General features: G+C 39.3%; 1 protein-coding gene across 1 annotated transcript; it reads right to left on the bottom strand.

Annotated features, from left to right (window-relative positions):
* Positions 1–800: 800 nt before the first annotated feature.
* On the bottom strand, positions 801–20,495 carry LOC148367573 (neuritin-like protein). The gene is made up of 3 exons (XM_088333275.1): positions 20,281–20,495; positions 6,350–6,497; positions 801–2,868 (listed from the first exon to the last, which is right to left on the bottom strand). Exons 1-3 carry the CDS (start codon positions 20,336–20,338, stop codon positions 2,565–2,567), a joined length of 510 nt encoding a protein of 169 aa, XP_088189401.1. The 5' UTR covers positions 20,339–20,495; the 3' UTR covers positions 801–2,564.
* Between the last annotated feature and the right edge of the window lie 2,898 nt (positions 20,496–23,393).

Raw genomic sequence — 23,393 nt, 5'->3', positions numbered from 1 at the left:
TTTATAATAAAGCACACCTATGGGATGTTGGCATTTGTTTATGTATGTCTCTTGTTCATTTAGAACAGAGAACACAATCTGGTACATCGGGGTCCGTAATCCTGAGCATGTTACACACCATCTGTTGTTCACAATGAGAGAGAATAAGAGTCCAAACCGTGTGAGTGCTATTCACTACAACCACGACCTATTGTATTACTTGGTAAAAATATAAAGATTCCCTAAGTATCAATATATTTTGTTTAATAGCTGACAACCGGTTCACATTTATAGTTGCGCTTTTATCTTCATAGATAGAGAGATTTGCTACTTTGCTGGCTTAGCATTAGTTTTTTTACAACTCAAAAATGTAAATGATGTCCATTCTGAACTAAAAACACTGATAAATTACCGTATTTTCACAACCATAAGGCGCACATAAAAGCTTCAGATTTTCTTCAAATTGTGCGGCGCGCCCTTTGATGCAGTTTGCCGACAGTCAGACCAGCTCGGCTGTCTTAGGGTTGGGCACTCGCCCTTGAGACTGGGAGGTCACAGGTTTGAGCGTTAGCGGAGTCAAGACTTACAATATTTTTGGGTGAAATTTAATGGTATTGTTTGATCATTCACATTCCAACTAAATGCGATTTCCTTTGACTTTTATGCCTTCTCCCGTGTTCGGCTGCAAGCAGAGGTCTCCCACACCTTATCGTGGGATGTGCCCTGTGTATGTGTTAAATACAGAAATAGAACCAGGTACAGAGACTACGCCTATAAATACGGTGCTCCCTATGGTTGTGAAAATACAGTACAGTTTGCACAGGAGGATCAAAATGCGGGGAAGCCAGATTGGAGGCTTGATACGCTCGACAAAAGATGGTATTTATTGACAAAAATCAGGAACAACAATCCAAAAAAACAGGTCTCAAAACAACAACCAAAGTGTCCAAACTAGAAACAAAAAGCAAACCTCGACATGGTAACAGAAGTTTGGATGGAAATGGAACGTAACAAAACTGACCTGACGTCCAAAGGACCCAGGGGAAAGCTTCATCATCCCTGTCTCCGCAGCCACACCTGTTTTTTGTCTCGACAACAAGGAGAAAGGCCCTCCGCCACGCTTAGTTCCTGTCTCAGCAAGGCGCAAGGACCTTCAGACATCTCATGGTTGCAGCCTACGTAGGAATTTTTTTGTGGGGTGTCTGGCATTTGGCCCTTAAGAGGAAGGTTATTTTAGAATCAGGTATGCCTCCCTAGACCAGAGTGCGCAGACCGAGTCCGGAACTGGGCACAAGTGTGTCCAATAACCATACACCGGTCCCCAATTATCCTGACCCCTTTATAGGGACATTTTGGATAGCACATGTTGTCTGGTTATTTTCATTTCCACTGCCATGACAGGTTTGTTTGCTTTTGTTTCATGTTTATTGTTTGGACATTTTGTTAGTAGTGTAGTGCTCGTTTGTTACTTTGGTCCTTGCATTTTCCATTTACGGCTTTGTACTTTGTTTCTGGTTCAGACTTTGTCAGGTTTGAGTTTGTTTGTGTGTTTTGTTCCCCTTTGTCTGTTTGTTACTTTGTTCCTGGTTTTGTTAATTACTACAATCCTTAATTTGAACACTCAAGCACAGTTCCTGCTTGCCCCCATATGTGTTCACCCCACAAAACATAACAATAACATGTTAAAATGTTCCATAGTTATTGGCTATATTCATATCCAATACACATTTTTCATTATCCCTTGCTGACTCACCAAATTTAAATATGCCCTCCTTAAATTTTGTCTTCCCCTTACATAAATAACCAATGACTTTTCACATGCATAGACTCTTATACCACGGCATAGTTTCAACACACCTTTGTTCTGTATATAAAATAAATAACACATTCAATCGTAGTTTAAACCAGCATTTTTGTACATAACATGACACAGGGGCTTAGCAGCTGCTTCTTTTCAAAGGGAGATTGTGTATTGCTTAGCACCTCCTAGTGGTAAAAAAATTAAAACATTCACAGAAGCCAAAAGTACAAATCTGTAAATTATCGTGAAAATTGGTTCTACCTTTTAAGTCACATACAAACACACACAAACCGGGATTTATAAAATAGTTTAGATTTACAGTTTTTGGGGTTTTTTTAATACACACTTTTTTTTTAATATCTAAAAAAGAAAATATCAGGTACGTCCAAAGCTGGCAGCTGCTTGCGGTCCTCTTGCCTTGATCAGAACTATTCCAATTAGGTCGAGTCCTCTCGGAGAACGAGGCTTTTAATCTGATTGCGCTAAAACACATTTTAAATCTGAAACAAAAGAAAGCGTGAGTCTGCATGACTCTGCCTCTGAAATCCAGATTTTAGGATTGAGGACTAATCACAAACGCTCCTGACCTGTGATCTGTGCTCGTGTGTTCGGATCAACTCCCTCACAGTTGACTGTCTTTGCGATTAAATGAATAGATAAATAAACCTGTTATTATTATACTCCTGATCCTGTCACCTAAATGTTCTCCAGCAGAAGTCACCCAAAGTCTCTCAGCTAAAACGTTTCAAACTCACCCACTTGAATCCTTTATAAAATATGATTTCTAGATCTTAAACAGCACCAACAAAGTGCTACAAGTTGGAAGGATAATTGTGGTGAAGGAGGGGCCCCAATGGTACGTCGTTCCTTTCAGTGTTTCCTGGTTGGTCTGATCTGAGGTGTAAGGAGTCGGGGGTGCAGGCACAGTACTTGGTGCGAGGGTGGTTAGACTGGCACACATGTTGTAGAGATTTCCAGAAAACTCGGCCTTCCTTGATTCCTGTCTCAGGGACTCCCACACCGCTGCTGCCTCTCTGGGACAGCTGGACATGGCAGCACTGGCGCAAGCATGGAAGTCATTCCAGGACCTTTTTGGAACAAGAAGAGGAGAAAAAAATGTTTTCTCACAATGATGCAGTGTTGGGACGTCAGGGTCTACAAGGCTTTCTCTGCTGGCCTAAAAACAAATCAGTATATATATTATTGATTTACCCCCTGTTTGCGCTCCTTCCAGATGTACGTTTTCACATTTAAGCATTTGAACAATCACAGTTCAGCCATTACTTGTTGTCAGGGTCAGAAATCTACCCAGAAGCTTTTACAATCAGAGCTGCTAAAGCTGTTGCTTTAACCAATTAGATTTTGAGTTGGCTACATCATACCCCTATAGCAGGCGTAAAGAAACTGGAGAGAGACATTATGCTTGTCCGGGCAGGTTTTTTTTTTTTCATTTCTATTCGTCAGTGGAACTTAAACATTGTGAAAGTGGGAAAAAGCCTGCTTCTAGTAAAGTCCAAACACCAACCAAAACCCCGAAAAGATGAAAAAAGAATGGTTCATCCGAGCACGTCTAATACGTGTGTGTACTTGCACACAAATCATGTGTTACTTCGCTGCCATCCCCTGGCTTAAAGTCATCATCGCAGCCCTAAGTTTTCAAATCCTGCACCCCACCTTCAAAACATAATAATAACATGAAAACACCTTTTCAGAATCCATATCAAAACTGGTAGCCCTTTGACCTAATCCAGGGGTAACTTTCCGTTACTCATTGGCATTTCTGCAATGACAATTTATCATGTTATTACTATGTCGTTACTATCTTATTACCAAGTGGTAATTTTTAGAAGTTGAGTTAAAATAGGCTCAGTCAACCTTTAAAACATCATGTCAGTTAGAAATAAAAATTTCAGAAAAATCGTAACGACTCAGTTTCTCTCTTCTGATTGGTCAATATTTTTCCAGGATTCTATGCTGTTGACTTTTTGAGTTTACAAAACGTTTAATTCTTTTGAATTCAATTTTTTGGGGACATTTGTAAATATTTTAATTTATGTTTCCGGTGTTTTTCAGGGATAATATGTTTTACATAACAAATATAAGGTTTATTCTTGTTTTTTCATAGTTTATTTGTTGTTGTACTGAATGGTCATTATTTTAAAACAACATTTTGTTATGTGTTTTTCAGCGATTTCAAGTTGCTTGACATTAGAGAGGTCTAAGAAATCCAATCCAGGCTTGCGGGTATTAAAGCCTGGCTCAGCCCGAGCCCAACCAACTAGCTTGATTTGAGGGATGGACCCCAAAGAAAACCAGAATTGTCACATTTTATTCGTGAGGACTTGGGAGGACCAGGTGTGGTTTTGATTTTTCGCCACTCTGGGTCAGACTGCCGGCGCACCATTGAACGCCAACATTAGTGCCGAAGTCGGCTCGGGCTTAAGCCCTTCCCTCGACTTAACATTAAATTGCTAACGTCAAACGGGCCTCTTTTCTTATAAGTTTAAAAGAGTTAAAGGTTATCTGTACTGTGAAGCAGTGAGCACTCTTATAAATTAGTAGAATTATATAATTAAAATGGTTTCATCCAACTTATATAGGGCACGTCTCGACTGCGGTTTACAGTTAAGGTGTCACACCAGCAGACCCCTGTTCTGCTGTGTAACGGGTGTAGTAATAACTTTTTTTTTTTTGAAATTCCTGCTGAAATATGTGTATAGTTTTTGGTAAATGTCCTGCAATGATGAGTCCAACAGTGCCAACTGCTGGTATGGGGTGGGGTTTGGTTTTGGCTACTGACATGTGACCGGGAGGCGGGGTTTGTTGTTAGTCTTACCAGAGAGAACTACAAAGGTAAGACATATCTTTTGGTGCTCCACAAAAGAAGTTAATTTTAAACATTATAACCCCAGCTGACAAATCTCTCACCATGCATAGTAATGTGATTGATATTGTCAAGCTCTTTTGGATTATTTTCGTTTTGTTTCTGTTTTACTAAATATTAATTCCCCTTGTAGAGATCAAAGAGATCAAACCCAGCAGAAAAAGCTAATGTTGTGACTCATCCATTTGCAGGTAAATTGTACCCATTTTTATACTCATTATTGTTTTTATTCCTATTTTCTCATATACATTAAAAAAGGATGATGTTGGTTAAAATTCAGACTAAAGAAAAACATGTTGAATTCATTGTAAACGTTAAAAATCCACTATACGATCTCTTGTTAAAAGTATCTTGTTAAAATGTAAAGATGTAAAAATGTATTGTGATATTCTAAAATGTATTTTCTGTAAAGTGAAAAGAAAGCTCTTTGATTTGCTTTGTTGTTAGTCTTACCAGAGAGAACTGCAATGAGATCAAAGAGATCAAAGCCAGCAGAAGAGCTAATGTTGTGACTCATCCATTTGCAGAAACTGTAATAATAAAAACCTCATAATCCAGTCCAGCATGAATGTGGATCTTTGGTGGGACACGTACACCTCGGTTACAGCTGTATGTTGCTAAACAATCCTTTATATAGAAATTCATTAAACAACCTATATACACTGACCGTTGAGACACTTTATGATAAAGACTCACAAAACAAACTAGAAAACACCCCAAAACTACCCAGAGGAATTTGATTTGGTGAGCTGAAGGTAAAAACATCGCGTTTGCAGTATTTTGTGACATTTTTACAAAAGAACTTTGCTCGTACCTTGTTTTGAAACCATTATTTAGGACAAACATGACATAATTAGCCTCAACAATGTTAAGTAACTGAGACCAATTTTAAGTGGTATATTTATATTGGACATGGGCTCTGGCATTAATATTATTTCATAAATTTTCTCGAATCATCAAAAGTCACACACTGAAATAAAATGTGCTGTAAAATTAGCTTTTGTCTGGGGAGATTGTTTGGCGGTCGTATTGAATTTTGTCTTAAAAACTATAGTGTGACCCTCACGAAAATAAAAAAATTAAAATATTTTTGCTTTAATGGCTCTGTGGGTCAAAAACATTTCCAACACTTGGGCTAAAGCAACAGGTTCATCGTCACTATGTTAAGCCTCAGAAGGGCCTGCAGATCTGCTTGTGAAGGCCATGCAGCTTGTCTCGTCTGCACAACCTTATGACACTTGTTTGGCTTCGTTAAGATTTTCAGGGAAGGTCACGGTGAAGCTTCACTTCTGAGTTTTATGGTGCTAGCAGCTGGAACACAATTAATCCTTAGCTGGTTCCTCTTTGTATTTTTGTTTTTTTTAAGGTTTTTTGTTTTTTTGGGCATCACGAGACCAATAACCATCAATGATTAAGTTGATGATTAGCTGGAATGTGATTGGTTAAATGCTTAAATATGGACGCACGTATCTAAAGCAGCACAACCAGGAGAGAAGCATTGAAAGAAAGCTGACAGAAAATTTGGAATTATTTCATCAACAAAATATTGATATTTTTAGACCAGCAGTGAAGTCCTTGCAGGACCTGAGGGCCCATCACTGATACATTCATAGTGAATCTCACAACCCGCTTAGTTTCAAAAGTGCAGATTTAGATTATTGGTTTAGTGTCAGGCTGATGCTCACCTACAGATTGAGCCGATGTCCTGCGTTTCCTGGTCTTTTTGCGTTTCCACTATACTGTCCCCCAGTGTCACCAAGCACTGTGCAAAACTCTTGTAGATGGAACCACATGAAAAAGCAATTGCAGCTCCATTACACACTTGGACGAAACCTGTGAAAAAGGGATCAATTGTAATTAAAGTAGATTAAGAGATGCACAATGCATGCGCAGCTTGTAAATGATATAAAGAATGGGGATGGGCAAGTACTAATACCAATTATTGGTATCTGTGACGATGCCACCCTCTTTTAAGGTATGGCTATTCGCAATGGGATAATTGATACCATTATAGTCTGCTGTTTAATAGTTATTTAACGATCACCAACCTGAAACTAAAGTATTGAATTGTCATTAATAATTTCAATACAACATTAACGGTACGGTGTACAGTGCATCCAGAAAGTATTCACAGCGCTTCACTTTTTCCACATTTTGTTATGTTACAGCCTCATTCCAAATTGTATTAATCTAATCTCTTATCTCAAAATTCTACACAAAATACTCCATTATGACAATGTGAAAAAGTTTTTTTTTTACTTTTTCTGAAATTATTAAAAATAGAAAACTAAGAAATCACAATTACATAAGTATTCACAGCCTTTGCTTAATACTTTGTTAAACTACCTTTGGCAGCAAATACAGCCTCAAGTCTTTTTGAATATGATCCCACAAGTTTAGCACACCTTTATTTAGGCAGTTTTGCCCATTCTTCTTTGCAATAAGTCTCAAGCTCAATCAGGTTGGATGGGAGACGTTTGTGCACAGCCTTTTTTAGATCTCTCCAGAGATGTTCGATCGGATTCAAGTCTGGACTCTGTTTGGGCCACTCCAGGACATTCACTGAGTGGTTCTGAATCAAATTTTTTGAGATCTTGGCTGTGTGCTTTGGGTCGTTATCCTGCTGAAAAATTAACCTTCGCCCCAGCCTGAGCTCAAGAGCGCTCTGGAGCAGGTTTTCATCCAGGATATCTCTATATATTGCTGCATTCATTTTTCCTTCTATCCTGACTAGTCTGCCAGTTCCTGCTGCTGAAAAACATCCCCACAGCATGATGCTGCCACCACCATGCTTCCCTGTAGGGATGGTATTGGCCTGGTGATGAGCGGTGCCTGGTTTCCTCCAAACATGGCGCCTGGCATTCACACCAAAGAGTTCAAACTTTGTCTCATCGGACCAGAGATTTTTGTTTCTCATGGTCTGAGAGTCATTCAGGTGCTTTTTGGCAAATTCCAGACGGGCTTCCATGTTCCTTTTACTAAGGAGTGGCTTTTGTCTGGCCACTCTACCATACATGCCTGATTGGTGGATTGCTGCAGAGATGGTTGTCCTTCTGGAAGGCTCTCCTCTCTCCACAGAGGAATGCTGGAGCTCTGAGAGAGTGACCATCGGGTTCTTGGTCACCTCCCTGACTAAGGCCCTTCTTCCCCGATCGCTCAGTTTAGAAGGCCGGCCAGGTCTAGGACGAGTCCTGGTGGTTCCAAATGTCTTCCATTTACGAATAATGGAGGCCACTGTGCTCATTGGGGCCTTCAAAGCAGCAGATATTTTTCTGTATCCTTCCCCAGATTTGTGCCTCAAGACAATCCTGTCTCGCAGGTCTACAGACAGTTCTTTTGACTTCATGCTTGGTGTTTGTGCTCTGACATGCACACTCAACTGTGGGACCTTATATAGACAGGTATGTGCCTTTCCAAATCATGTCCAATCAACTGAATTTACTGCAGGTGGACTCCAATTAAGCTGTAGAAATATCTCAAGGATGATCAGTGGAAAAAAGATGCACCTGAGCTCAATTTTGAGCTTCATGGCAAAGGCTGTGAATACTTATGTAAATGTGATTTCTTAGTTTTCTATTTTAAATAAATTCAAAAAAAGTAAAAAAAAAACGTTTTCACATTTTCATAATGGAGTATTTTGTGTAGAATTTTTAGATAAGAGATTAAATTAATACAATTTGGAATGAGGCTGTAACATAACAAAATGTGGAAAAAGTGAAGCGCTGTGAATACTTTCCGGATGCACTGTATATGATCCGATCACTAGATGTTAGGGGTGGGCAATACTAATAATTTAATTTCTGTATCAATCCGGTCCAAGTAAACACATGGTAGTATCGATGAATAGAAATCCGATACCGATATGTTTTGCTTAGAAATGTCATAATGATGGAATAATTAAAAACTCCCCTTCTTGAGTTAATTTATAGTTACGAAACACAGCTCAAATATTTTAGGCAATAAGAATGTTTCATTGTTTTATTAAAGGATTACATTCCAAAGTTGAACAATATAAAACCTAATAGCAGCAACGTAACAAGAGAAAGATACAGTACTGTCCAACCATGTTAACTACAGAACTGTAATACTTTCCATTGCACAATATTCTTAAATAAAGTCATCAATGCAAATAAAATGTCAATAGTTTCTTATTGGCCTGGTTACCATAATGACCAATGGATTTAGAGGTTTTTGCTCAGGAACACTAACAGTAACTATTTTAGAGTTTTGGTTGCAACTAGTTTCTCTCTGGATTTTTAAAAATGTGTTTATGTTCATTTGTGGTGTTGCCACGGTAGCTAACCACTATACTACACAAATTACACTTGGCATTTTCCTTTCCCGTAGGTGGAAAAAAATGACACACCGTGCTGCGCTTACTGTTTGCCTCTGTCATTTTTAGATTATTGTAGGGGCTCTTCTTTCCTTGCAGGCAAGATGCCACAGCAGGCCAGGTAGGGAGAGGTGCTAAAAGTTTACCTGTCAGTCAGCTAAAACATAGAGAGTGCCCAAGTGTGCTGGGTGAGAGAGAAAAGGACTGCGCTATTTACATAAAAAAGCAACATTTTAAGAAACCTGGCGGAGGAGTGAAGTATTGATTTTAGGACAATAGTATTGATCCGATTCAAGTACGGTACTGTCTTAGTATCGATAATACGTATCGATATTTAGGTCGATCCACCCAACCTTATTCAATGTGGCACCATTGGAACGTGGAACTTGGAACGATGCTAAAAAGCACAAGGAAGAATACTAAACACGAAGACTCAAAATGACCAAACCGCAGCATTTTCCTTCTCTTTTTTGTTTGCTCAGCCTTTCACAAGGGTCTTGTTTTTTGGGGGTTACCCATAGCAGCAAGATGGGGGACAGTGATGCTAACTCCCTCTAAGTGAGGACCATGTTATGTAACATAAATGCAAATAAATGTTATTTTAAAGAATTACGTTTTTTTACCACCTGAAGGCCATAAATAATAATAATAATAATAATACATAATTACTAGTTTTATAAGTATGCGATGGGACATTCTTGCATTCTTTCGTGCCATTTCAGCATGGTAACTTTCACTCAAAGAATGTAAAATATTCATTGTTTTGAACATTTCATTTAAAAGAAGTACTTTCAAACTATAAGAGAAATGTATTGGTGCAGCTCATGATCAAAATCTGTAACATTTTCTTTAACCAATTACATTACACATGACATAGGCCAAATATTTCCCCTGTTACAGTGCATAGAAATAACAGAGGGGATTTTATTTTTAAGTTAGCCAATACAACTAATGTGATGAAAAAGAAGCTAGTATATAATTTCTAATAATGTTTATTTCACATATTAGCAAACTAGCAACATAATATTGGTTCCCACTATGGATACGCATACCACCTGGACCTGTTATTCATTTCCTCATCGATAGAATATAATAAAACTGTCATGTCCTGCATGGTTGTCATGGCGCCCAGCTGGCCCCGCCCCTTGACACCGGCTGAGCCGCATTTGACTGATTGCTCTTGGACTCCTTAAGCGCGCTCCTTTGTACTGTGCGTTGCTGGAACGTTTGTTAAACCTGGTTAAACTCCGTGAGACTTCTGTTAAAACCTGTTAAATGCCTAGTTCTGTGAATCTGCCCGTATTTGATCCTGTTTTGTATTTGGTCTGATCTGTTTGTTTTTGGCAACTTTTCTTTTGTTTGGATTTCTAATCCACTCCGTGACCAATAATCCCCGGATCGAGTGTGCGCATCCTCCTCATCCTCCCCCCAATAAATTGTGAGTACGTCTACGCGAATAGGTCCTTTTTTCCTGTTTCCCGCTCCGCTTCGTGACAGAACGTTCCAGCCAGTTTTGGACCCAGCGGATGCTCACACCAGCGCAAATTGGGGTCTTTTCTCCGGCCACGCCGTCACCTTTCCTGCCCACTCGGACCACGGCCCGCCCGCCGTGGCCATTTCTGTGCCTCGAATGGGGTTTCCAGGAAGATTTGGCACCAAGCTGTCCGAGGTTCCTGTCGGCTTCAAGGCCGCGCCTGTCGGCTTCAGCACCGCGCCTGTTGGCCGACCTTCCGTACCCGTCTGTCGGTCTGACTCCCCTACTCGCTTGTCTGACTCCCCTGCTCGCCTGTCTGACTCCCATGCTCGCCTGTCTGACTCCCATGCTCACCTGTCTGACTCCCCTGCTCACCTGTCTGACTCCCCTGCTCGCCTGTCTGACTCCCCTGCTCACCTGTCTGACTCCCCTGCTCACCTGTCTGACTCTCCTGATCGCCAGTCTGGCTCCGCCGATCGCCAGTCTGACTCCGCCGATCGCCAGTCTGACTCCGCCGATCGCCAGTCCGACTCCGCCGATCGCCAGCCCGACTTTTTCGATTCGTCTGCCTGCCATGCCTGCTTGTCGACCTGTCTGCCCTGCCTGATTCACCCGTCCACACGTCTGAGTTGTCAGCTTGCCGCTCCGATTCGTCTGCCTGCCGCCCCTGCCTCTCCCCGCTCCTGCGTTTTCGGAAGAGTGAGTGGGGTTGCCCTCATCCGGTGCGTCAACCCATTCTGGGGGGGCGAAGTATTTGTTTCTTTTTGGGACCTCAGGAGCTGTCCCTTGAAGGGGGGGTTCTGTCATGTCCTGCACGGTGTCATGGCGCCCAGCTGGCCCCGCCTTTTGACACCGGCTGAGACGCATTGGACTGATTGCTCTTGGAGTACTTAAGCGCGCTCTTTTGTACTGTGCGTTGCTGGAACGTTTATTAACCCTTAGTAAACTCTGTGACACTTCTGTGACACTTCTGTTAAAACCTGTTAAATGCCTAGTTCTGTGCATCTGCCCGTATTTGATCCTTTTTTGTTTTTGGTCTGATCCATTTGTTTGTTTTTGGCAACTTTTCTTTTATTTGGATTTCTAATCCACTCCGCGACCATTGATCCCCGGATCGAGTGTGCGCACCCTCCTCATCCTCCCCCCAATAAATTGTGAGTACGTCTACGCGAATGGGTCCTTTTTACCTGTTTCCCACTCCGTTTCGTGACAAAAACATTGAAAAATGGTTAATTAAAGAGTGGTACTTACTCTTCTTCTCCCTAAATCACTCCCAAAATATTGTTACATTAGAAAGTCATGTGACTAAAATTGTAGCAGCAGATGTTTTCTATAGAACTCTTATCAGAGTAACGGCAGGAGACAGTTCACACTGGGACAGAACCCATATTAGAGATTTTAAACATGAAAAATGCACTGATAAATCAATTGACATAAGGTGAAGAATATAATTGATAAGTCAATACGACAATTCTGAAAAAATAAATTTATTAGATTTTTCTTCCTTATAATTGTAACATAGTGTTTTAGTGTACTTGTACTGCAATCAGTTATCTATTTAGAATTAATTTATCCTGCATACATATCAATGTGTCTTGTGGTCGAGGGCAGTTGAGCATACAAGATATTTTTTTTAAAAAGAAGTAAGCCAATTATTACACAAAAAAATACCATTTTATGTCACTAGGATATCAGTTTTGATAACTACACAAGAGTTGAAAATGAGTATCAGTCTGATTATTGTAAATCCCACATAAAACAAAATCATATCACATGGATGTTTAGGGGATTTCTTGTAGATGAGTAAAATACAGCATCCATATGTTTGCAAGGATCAAATTGATGCAAAAATATGGTGCGTTGTATTCATCCGGAAGGATTACACATTGTCAAAGCCGAAGTCATTGTGGCCTTACATAAGTACTGTCCGACTACACTGATGAGACAAAAAAAACACAACCCTCTGTTTCTTCTACAAAGATTATGTGCTCAGCGTTTCGTGATTTGACTATAATAGCGTTTTGATCCTGTTTGGTGGTAGCACAGTGTAATTGGACAAGACTTACAGAGCCTAGTGAAAGTATTTGCACCTCAAGAACTTTTGTTATGTTGCCACATTTCGGGCTTCAAACTTAGAGATGAAAAATATATTTTTTGAGAATCAACAACATGTGAGACACCATCGTGAAAAGAGACCGAATTTATTGTATAATGTGCCACCAAATTTTAAAAAATTTGAAATTTGGTGTTGCAGAAATATCGTCCCCCTTTGAGTTAATACTTTGTTCAACCTCCTTTTGTTGCAGCACAGCAACAAGGCTTTTGGGGTATGTCTCTATGAATTTTGTACATCTTGAAACATAATTATTTCTCCATTTTTCCTTACAAAACGGCTCAAATTCTTTAAGGTTGGTGATCTTTTTTGCACAGCATTTTTCTGATCTGTCCACAAATGTTCCAGACGATTGAAGTCTGGACTTTGGCTTGGCCATTTTGACACTTTTTTATTTTTAGTTTTGAATCATTCCATGGTGGTTTTGCTTTATGTTTAGAGTCGTTTCCCGTTGGAAGGTGAATCTGCGCACCGTTTTTAGGTCTAAAAAGTTAAGTTTTCCATAACTGTGTCCCGGACCTGCATAGTGTGTTCGTGGTCTTCAGAATCCTGTCTGTTCTCCAGTGTCAGCTTTCACAGACCTCTGCGCCCATCACAAATCAGGTGTGTTTAAACTGAGACTTAATGCACTCTCTATAACATTGTTAATCATTCTGTCTACATTGGATGAGTAAAAATTCATCAGAGAACTTCTGGAGTCAGTTAGCTAAGCTGAGAGAAAATGGGGCTAATATTTTTGCAGCAGACGTTTTTGTGTTTCCGTTAATAATATAAATCGTTGAAAACAATTTGATTCCACTTCAAGATTGTGTCTCACATTTTGCTGATTCTTAGAAAATACTTTGGGTTTGGTTTTTTTTTGCTTTAGGTTTGAAGACTGAAATTGGAGAAAATTACAAAAAGTTCTTTGGGTGGGCAATACTTTCGCTAGGCACTGTTACATGGATGTGTACAGGAGGTTAGTGGAGGTCGCTTTAAAACCAAACATATGTTTCTTTAAGGACACCAGAAAAATATACATTGTAAAAGCTGAATAAAAAAAAGTATGGATCCAAAACTTAAATGTATTAACATAATATAAATGTTGTTTGTTTTTGATTGATTAGCCTGGTTGTAATTTCTTTAATCTGACCTACATCATATATATATTACAAAGACACATCGCTACTTCACACTTCGGTTATCGCTGGTTCACTGTTTCACGGATTTGAATGAATTGAATTTTCTTTATTGTCATTGATATCAATGTATTGTGCATTGTGTTCAACAGCAGACAGCAAATGCTATCATGGGGGCAGGTTAGGGAGGGCTTTGTGTGTTTGATGTAAATGTGTCCACCCCCACAAAAAAAAAACCTGCACAGCACAGCTACAGCTAAGCCAGTATTTTATCGGCTCTTTTTATTGAAAAGACATTCAACAATTAAATCAGACTCTGAGAAAAGTCAGAAGAGCGCAAATGAATGGTGATCACCAGCAGGTGCTCTGCGGATTGTTATCAGGTCCGAGAAGTGACTGAGGCAATAGCGAGGCTGCAGGTCCAGCCTACTACTACCTTTACATAAGAAGCCACCTTTGCCGAGCCTCTATCCCCCAAAGCCAGATCAATTACCCAGGAAACGGATGACCTGGAGCTACAACCGCTAATTTCGGGAAAGTTGTATTTTAATCCTTGCGGGGACCAGTGCCAGCATGCAGCTAGCCAGCCACTCTCATCATCGATTTCTTACACTAAAAGAAAAGTCCCTCCAATTTAGTTGCACTTTTCTTTAATAACAATACAGACCATTCATTTCACTAAAAGTGTGTGGGCTATAGGGACAGTGTGTAATATTTAATAAAAAACATTGATTTGAATACTAGGCAAAGATACATCAATTATCTACCAATGTTATTTTTTTGAAAAGTCATCAGTCGAGAAATTTGTATTTCTTTTACATAGCGCAATCCATACCTTGGTTTCGTTTGCATTAGACAACAGGGCCACCTAGTAGTCAAATATTACATACTTGGGCTTTAAGCCTACAGGTGGAATGTCATTTAGTCTGTGAGTTCCATTTTCGAATAAAATAAAAAGTTTTTTCTTTTGTGTCCATCTTGACGCATCGATTGAAATCACATACTGTACCCGTCAACTCATACATTTCCCCGGTATTTAATACATTTTTTTAATCATTTCAACTTGTGTACACCAAATAACCATTTTTGTAAGGCAAATGTTTTTGGTAAAATATACTGCTACGTATAATAAGAAACTACATTTACTGCAAGTGGGGAGAGTACTTAGAAAGATGTGCTGTACATTTGGTAAATAAAATAGAAAAGTATAACTTGTCATTGATATCAAAGTGGTGAAACATTGTATACAATGAGATTAGTTGTGGCACTCCAAGACTTTAAAAACAGAAATGAGATAAAATACTTTCAGAATAAATCAAAAATATGTTTACAATGTAGTGCTTAGAGAATTGCCCATGTTATAATAACAGCGTATAAAAAAACCAATGCATCGTAACAATAGCGCAATGAAAAGTAGTGAAATGACATTAGAAGCAACAACACTAAGTCGCAAGTTGTATTTTTTCTCTGTTTTGCGTGCTTCTTTAGGGTGGTGATGGCCCTGGGGAAAAACACTCTCTCCGAGCCTGTTGTTACTTGTTTCAATGGACCTACAGTATAGCACCTACCAGATGGCAACTGATCAGATTAACTGTTTTCTTTTATTCATAATCTGTCTTCCTGTGAGTAAATGGGTACCTTGTTGGGTTTGTACTGTTTATTATCGCTTAAAAAGGGGAATTACAATCATCAATAAGGGAAGCAATTGTCTGAGGTTGACAGGTATGCAAGGGTGTCGTGAATATTAATTAGCTATGGGGATTTTCATAATTTGGTATTCTTTTTAGGACAAGGACATTGATTCAAGTCACATGGTCAAGTCACATTTATTTATATAGCCCTTAATCACAAAAATGTCTCAAAGGACTGCACAGGATTACAATTACAAAATTACACAATTACCTGATCTCAAACCAGCATGCGGGCAAGGAACAACTCAAAAACCTCAGTGTGAGGAGGAAAAAAGAGAAACATTGAGAAAGGACCTAATCCCCCTTCCAGGATTGACCAGGGTGAATCACCATTAGCATTACTGTACACAGAATAGTAAACACTAAGTAAGATGTTGAAGATATGTTATATATAAACATACTTGACAAAGTGCCATATTATAATTAATTTATCCTTAATAATGAATTTTGAAGAACTACAGTACTTCGCTATTCCTGTTGGCCAACTCGCCACATGCTGCACCTTTGTGGTAAAGGTGAGCACACCAGAAGGACTAACTCAATATCCATTAAGCAGAACTGTAAACTATATTCTGTTACCAAGGAATATAATTCAGATAGAATAGTTTTTAATCATCATTAATTACAAAGAAGTGTACATTGTTTACAACAAATATAGACATGCCACTCCTGACTGAACATGTAATAAAAGATCAGATAAAAGAAAATAATATAAGGAAAGATAGACCAGCCTAAATTGTATTTAAATCAGAAAATAGTGCCTTGACATTAAGATCAACCATTTTCTATCCATTAACTGCACTGCTTATCTTCAGGGGGGTCGAGGGGGTGCTGGAGCCCATTCCAGCTATCTTTGGGCAGTGGGCAGGGGACACCCTGAACTGGTTGCAAGCCAGTCGCAGGGCACACAGGGACAGACAACTCACCCGCTCATTTAAACCTAGGGACAATTTGAACTGGCCAATTAACCTAGCATGCATGTTTTTTGAATGTGGGAGGAAAACGGGAGTGCCTGGAGGAAACCCACGCAAGCACGGGGAGAACATACAAACTCCACACAGGAAGGTTTGATCTCAGGACCTCAGAACTGTGCCGCATACTCGCTGACCACTGCCCAAGGAATAACATGTGAATGTAAATTATATCACACACAACTACAGTCTTTTGTGCATGTAAATATTAATAATAAAAATTGTAGTCAAGGGTTTAGAGGTGGATAGTATAGGGTGTTTTAATGGATTATTGGAGTACACGTTCATCCCATTGAATCCCAGACTGTTTTAGAGCAAGGGTACTCACACTGTTTCAGAATGTGAGCTGCTTACAAAATAAGAACCGTAAGGCCAAATAATCAACCCACCAGAAAAAAAGCAAGACATATACCCGTAATTATTTTCAAATGTTATGAGGGATTCTTTGCATTTTGCTTAATTAAACAAAAACTATAACGAATGAAGATTCAAAGACAGTCTGTCATAAAAAAAAACTTCCTCATACGTGTAATTGAACGCTGACAATATGAATGTAAAAAGTTTTAATAGCATGACTCAATTTATATCGGTCTTTGTTCATGGCCATTGTTTCTCCTTCTGTAGTTTGTGGCCCACGCTGGTGTGCTGATGACTCTGCACAAGCTAAGTCAGGGGTCTGAAACATGTGGCTTATGAGCCATATATGGCTCTTTTAATGAGTATATATGGATTTTGATATAATTACATAAATTCCTCCCTAGCACTCCAGTTGCGGGTTTGGTGCACGTATAGCTAAAGCTTCTCCAACCAAAGTGCTGTATGAAAACATTCAAAACAATGTACTATAAAAAAACTAAAAACTAGAAAAGCACCTTAAAACAAATCATTTAACACCTACAGAGCTAATGCAGCAATATTAAAACTGGTATCGCGATCCAAAAATTTGTTTTTCCTTGCCCTCATGTAGGTTTTGGATCAGGGAATTGTTTGCAATAATCTGTAGTCTGTGCAGCCCTTCGAGACTCTTTGTGATTAAGGGCTATACAAATAAATATGACTTGACTTGACCGTAATTACTGTTCAGTCCAGTATAAAAATGGCATAGGTTTACCTACAGTTTACAGTCAGGGTGTCACACTAACAGACCCCGTTATGGATGTACATCAGTAAAAAAAAAATCCTTTATGTGACAGGCTAGCTGACACGCTCAGTCAATTTGCGAAGATTACAGATCCGAAAAAAACATTGCATCGGACGAGACGGAGGATATTAAAAAATTACGAGACTTTCTTTCAAACGAAGTAAATGAGATTAAAAAAACAAGATATGATACTCAAACCGTTGACGGAGGTGAAAGAGCTGAGGATGCGTGTTGTGAGGAGAGACAGGAACTTTTTTGAGCTTGAAAGAAAAGTTGAACACCTGGAGCAGTACTCAAGAATGAATGAAGTCATTGGGCTGAAGATCAAACCCCGCTGCTATGCAAAGGCAGCGGCTAAACGGCATCAAGGTGGACCACCGCAAGTTAGAGGCAAGTTCTGCAGAAGAACAGGTGATGGGATACCTAACTGCTAAAAACATCAAATTGAACATGGACACGATTATAATTATTATTACCATAACTCTTATCACTGTAATACTATTGTTATTATTGTCATTATTGGTGTCTGTATAATGTTTAGTGATTAATAGCATTATAGAGTTCTTAGATGGGCAAAACTGAATTAGTCTGGTATTATTATAACTATTATTATGATAAATATTGTTAGAACATTTATGTGACTATTGTTATTATTAGTAGTAGTAGTAGTATTATTGGTATCCAATAATATAAGCGAGCAGAAGCCTTATGCAGTCAATAAATGGGTAAAGCTAATAGTTAAGCTTGTTAGTATTGTTATAACAATTATCATGATTATTATTTTGGTTGTTGTTTTTGTTATTGTTATTATTATTATCGTGATCAACTATATGTCTATTATTTTCTTTGTTGAACATTGTTTTTAGATTGCTGCCACCATCATATTATTCAAAGTCATCACAATTTGGATCTATATTTTTTAACAAATAATGGGGTGAATAAATACGTAGGTGATGATGGTGGAAACCAAACAAAAACTAAATAACTGGGGATATAATCACATGGATATACATCTTAATAAGAACACAAAACAGACATGTCTGCACATCTCATTGTTAGGGCAGACAAGCAGGTGCTTGATGCTGGAAGCATCTGGCTCAGGCTCCCATGTCTTGTTTTTATAATGCAGAGGTCAGGACACTTAGCAAAGGGTGGTTTGCTGCCTGGGCCCAGACTGCCTATAGCAGCAAGTCCAAATGTGCTTGTATGATGGAAAGCACACAGTTCAAAACAGTCATTTATCAGCATTAGCACCCAATATAAGTATTGTTATTATAATGGATACTCTTGTTTTATATAATGCTGAAAATGTATGTAAACAGCAATGATGATAATAATGACAGTGAAAATAGTGATGGTGATAATGATGAAGATGATGATATAGTGACTGTGTATCCACAGAACCAATGCAAATAATGTATGTTCATGAGGTGTTTTTACATGTAAAGACCTTTAGCTGTAAGACAAAATTACTAAGGAAGTCTGGTTGTACGATTGATTAGCATATGCTTCTTCCTATTCTTTTTCGGACATGTACGTTAAAATTGTTTTTGTTTTTTTGACATGTTTTGTTTTCATCATACTCGAAATAAAGTTTATTTCATTTATTCATCCATTCATCCGTTCATTCATTCATTCATTCATTCATTTTTTCATAATATGTGGAGCACAGATCAAAAGAAGAGTTTATTCGTGTTTACTTTAATCATTGATGTTACCATCTTTGATTGACGAACTTTTTCTGTCAATCGGCTAGTATAAACTGACATAAATTCTGCCATTCTGCCTCAACAATGCGTGTCCAGCTTGGCTACCTCACACCTTTAGGGTAGGATGCATAGGGGGGCGAAAACTCTTCACATGACTATACCATACAAAATAATTAACAGCGGCCTTTAATCACAATAGTAGAATAAATTCAATGGCAAATCGAAGACCCCAGAGAGCAGTGTCTGTGTCACTTTTAAGCAGACTTGCTTTATTTTTAATTTAATGCCTGGTCTACCGTGTTGGACTGACAAGATACATTGCAAGCATTTAAAATAATTTCATCCAAAAAGTCAAGCACGTTCAGCCCTAAAACACAACATTAAAATTCGAGCATTTTCAAGGATTTCAAGCACTTGTATGAACCCAGTTCTTGACATCTCAGTTTTACTGTGTGGATGTGTTTAGTATTGTGTTGCTGGTGGAATGAGGTTTGTCTCATCTCATTAGCTGCACCGCTTATCCTCAGTAGGGTCGCGGGGGTGCTGGAGCCCATCCCAGCAATCATCGGGCAGTGGGCAGGGGACACCCTGAACTGGTTGCCAGCCAATCGCAGGGCACACAGGGACAGACAACTCGCTCGCTCATTCACACCTAGGGACAATTTGGACCGGCCAATCCACCTGAAATGCATGTCTTTGGAATGTGGGAGGAAACTGGAGTGCCCGGAGGAAACCCACGCAAGCACGGGAAGAACATAAAAACTCCGCACAGTAAGTCCGGTAGCTGGATTTGAACCCACCCAAGACCTTAGAACTGTGCCGCACACGCGTTTACCACTGTGCCGCCGTGCTGCCCGGAATGAGGTTTGTGTATTACTAAACTAGTGGAGAGAGAACAGAATACATTGTAATCATTGTTCTACTTTTAAAAAGTGGATTAACGCACCATGTTGTAACAATTCAGTTTCAAATTTGTATCACTTAAGTTACAGAGAAAGGTAATTGCATTCCAGGAACACATTCTTTGTAAATCTGCTCACAAGGACCAAAAATGAAGCAAGCTTACTGATGGAGAAGGCGATGGGCAGCACTACAGCCGTGACGCTTGCCCTGGAATTCATCATTTGGGCTCAGCGAAGTCCCTCAGAACCGAGTCCTTCTTCCGACACAGCGGCTCTGATGTTTCGCTCCTGTTGGATCGAAATCGATAACATGTGAAGCTTGCTGCCAACCTTCCGTTGGGAATTCACGAGATTGCAAAAGTACAGAACGCTCAGAGGCACAAGCCTGCAGGATTAGCGTATGTGTGTGTGTGTGTGTATATGCATACTTGTGCATATGCGTGTGTGTGTATGTGCACGTTGTGAGAGGGTTCAACCATGACATCCCAACACAGCTCACTGGATTAAAGCATTCTAATTTCCGGTCTTTAGTATTTAGAACCTTTATTGACACACATCAAAATACGTAATAACAAACATTATTTATTTCAAATGTGACATTCAGGTGTAAAGTAGAAATATAATTATGAATATAATATTTCTTATTCGTGTGAACAGATGGTGTTTGAACGCAAATTGCAATATGCCCACCTGAGACTTGGCAGAGCACCCTTTGAGAGTAGGACCAATCCATATGGGAATTGGGCAAAACCACAATAGTAGTTTGAAGACAAAAAAAGTAATTCTTCAATGCCTGTCAAGTAAAATTGAACATCTGTATTTTACACCGAGCAAAGTGGAACTCTTATCATTTGTGCTTAAAGGGTCAGTGTGTAAAATTTAGTCAGGTAAACTTTTAAATAGTAAAAAAAAAATGATCTGAATGGTTGTTTGGTTGGATCCCTTAACCATCATGTTCGTAGAAGCACCATCTCCTGTGCTGTGTCTTGGGCAAGTATAGCTTGGTGCCCATCCCTGCCCAGGCCAACATACGTTCACACCCGGTCTCTAACCGGGGACCTTTCGCCTGTTAGGCGCATGTGTTAACCAATGCACCACGGAAACGGGCAAAAGTACATGAATCATAGGTCGAGAATTTGTATTTCTTTTACACTGTTGAATCCCTACTTGCATTCCGCTGCCAGACTGTGCCATATATCACTGGCCATCACTTGTACCAGACAAAACAGTGCCATCTATCGATCAAATATTACACATTGGGGCTTTAAAGGTGGGGTTTGTCGTTTGACGTCAAGTCGTATTTATTTGCATAGCCCTTAACCATAAGAGGTCTCATAGGGCTGTACAGAATACAGACTACCATTACACTATCCCCTGATCTGAAACTTGCATGAGGGAATGAGGTGTCCTTAAAAGGTTAAAAGTTGAATATTTTCTCAATTAAGTATGTGTTAACAATGCCCGACTGAGTTCACATAGTCCTTGCAGCCCTTTCAGACTCCTTGTGATTAAGGGCTATGCAATTAAACATGACTTGACTTGACTGCCCCTATCTGCTTTTATCTTACTTTTAGCAAAGGTGTTCGGGCCGCAGTACACATTAGGCTGGAGGAAAGGGCGAGTTCACTGGAGAGTGAAAAAAAATGCTATTATAATTTAGTTTATTATTATTATTCAAATATAGAAATCTGCGTATGGATGCGAAGCAAGGATTCTATGAAGGTGTGGTGGTACCAACAGTGATGTATGGCTCAGAGGTGTGGGGTTTGAGACTAAATGAGCGTAATAGGTTAAATGTCTTTAAAATTAAATGCTTGCATGGTATGTGTGGAGTGAGACTATTGGATAGGGTAAGGAAGTAAGGAGAAGAACTGGTGTGGTAAGAAAGCTTGCATAGGTAAGTAGGGTTACGTGGTTTCGTAGTCTCAACTGTAAACGAAATAATTTAAGTCAACCACACTTGTCTTTTTTATCATTTTAATGATTTAGTGGGAGAAAAAAAAACAATACAATAGTTAAAAAAATCAAAAATATTGAGCTTCCATTGAGAGGATACAAGCCCCTCCTGGGGCGGGCCAGGTCCCCTATGGCCTGCCCATCGTAGAGGAGCTGGCGTAGCATGAACATGGTGAAAGAAAAGGCCTGTTTTAAGTACAGTCCAAAAGCCAACCCAAACTCCATGAAAAGATGAAAACAGAAGCGTTTTTCTGAGCGGGTTTCAAAAAAACACGTACTCGCACGTGCCATAAAAGGAGCTTGACATAGGCTGTAATGATCACTTAGGATAGAAAATGGCGTCAGCAAGAACGTTTTGAAATTCCGGACAGCGCCTTGCAACATTTATTGCAACCTGGTAATGTGCGGCCCCATCTCCATTCTCCTCATGTTGAGGTTTTTGAGTTTTTCCTCGCCCTCATGTATGGTGTAGATAAGGGCATGGTATTGTGGTAGCCTGTAGTCTGCTCAGCCCTTTGATACTTGAGTGATTCAGGGCTATACAAATAAACATGACTTGACCAAAAAATAATATAACTTTAGTGGGCATATTCAATGTGCTGGAACCACATCTCGGCTGTCACCAAACGGATAATTGTGCTAGGTAGATTAAAGGGACCTATCTTAATGATCAAAAGACAAGCTTTCTCCTCATTTGCACAATTGCAATCGTCACATCAATCAATCAGTACACAATTTCAGGAAGTATTTTCTAATACGTGCAAGAACTCAAACACAAAAAAACATGTTAACCCTTTACCTATAGGTTTGACGTCATCTCCCTTTACTTCTAGGCCTCCGAATTATGGGCCACACCCTCATACAAATGGATCAAACTGTGCATTAGTGTAAATCCTGGTTCACATCTGTATACTGACAGAGAAGGAATGGGAGCCCATTGTTAATCTGCGGCTTAATACAACCATTAACTGAAGACTAATCTGTCTGAGTCTGAAGGCTGTGAACCACTCGCCAGAATCAATACATCCAGATAGAAGCTAATTTGGTAGCAGATGTTTGTTTTTGTTTTTTTGTTTGTTTGTTCGGCAGACACTTTCACTTTGTGACCCTCTGGATATGGCTAAAACACATTGAGGCTATTGCTGTGTTCGTGCACTGACAATCATCGTATGTGTCAATTTATACGATTTGATCATTGTAGCAGACGACAACGTCATTGTAGATTGCTAATAGAATAGAATAGAATAGAATAGAATAGAATAGAATAGAATAGAATAGAATAGAATAGAATAGAATAGAATAGAATAGAATAGAATAGAAG

Source organism: Urocampus carinirostris, chromosome 4, assembly GCF_059441175.1.
Source record: "Urocampus carinirostris isolate Australia breed hairy pipefish chromosome 4, RoL_Ucar_1.0, whole genome shotgun sequence".
NCBI classification, from domain to species: Eukaryota; Metazoa; Chordata; class Actinopteri; order Syngnathiformes; family Syngnathidae; genus Urocampus; species Urocampus carinirostris.
The sequence above is the reverse complement of the archived record's forward strand: the minus strand, read 5'-3'. Positions and strand labels throughout refer to the sequence as shown.

What these genes read in the sequence shown, in the direction of transcription:
- LOC148367573 (XM_088333275.1), bottom strand. Translation starts at nt 20,338, where the DNA reads ATGATGAATTCCAGGGCAAGCGTCACGGCTGTAGTGCTGCCCATCGCC. An exon ending in GCCCATCGCCTTCTCCATCA is followed by an intron (nt 6,498 to 20,280) that starts GTAAGCTTGCTT and finishes CCTTTTTCACAG; the next exon opens with GTTTCGTCCAAGTGTGTAAT. An exon ending in GACATCGGCTCAATCTGTAG is followed by an intron (nt 2,869 to 6,349) that starts GTGAGCATCAGC and finishes TGTTCCAAAAAG; the next exon opens with GTCCTGGAATGACTTCCATG.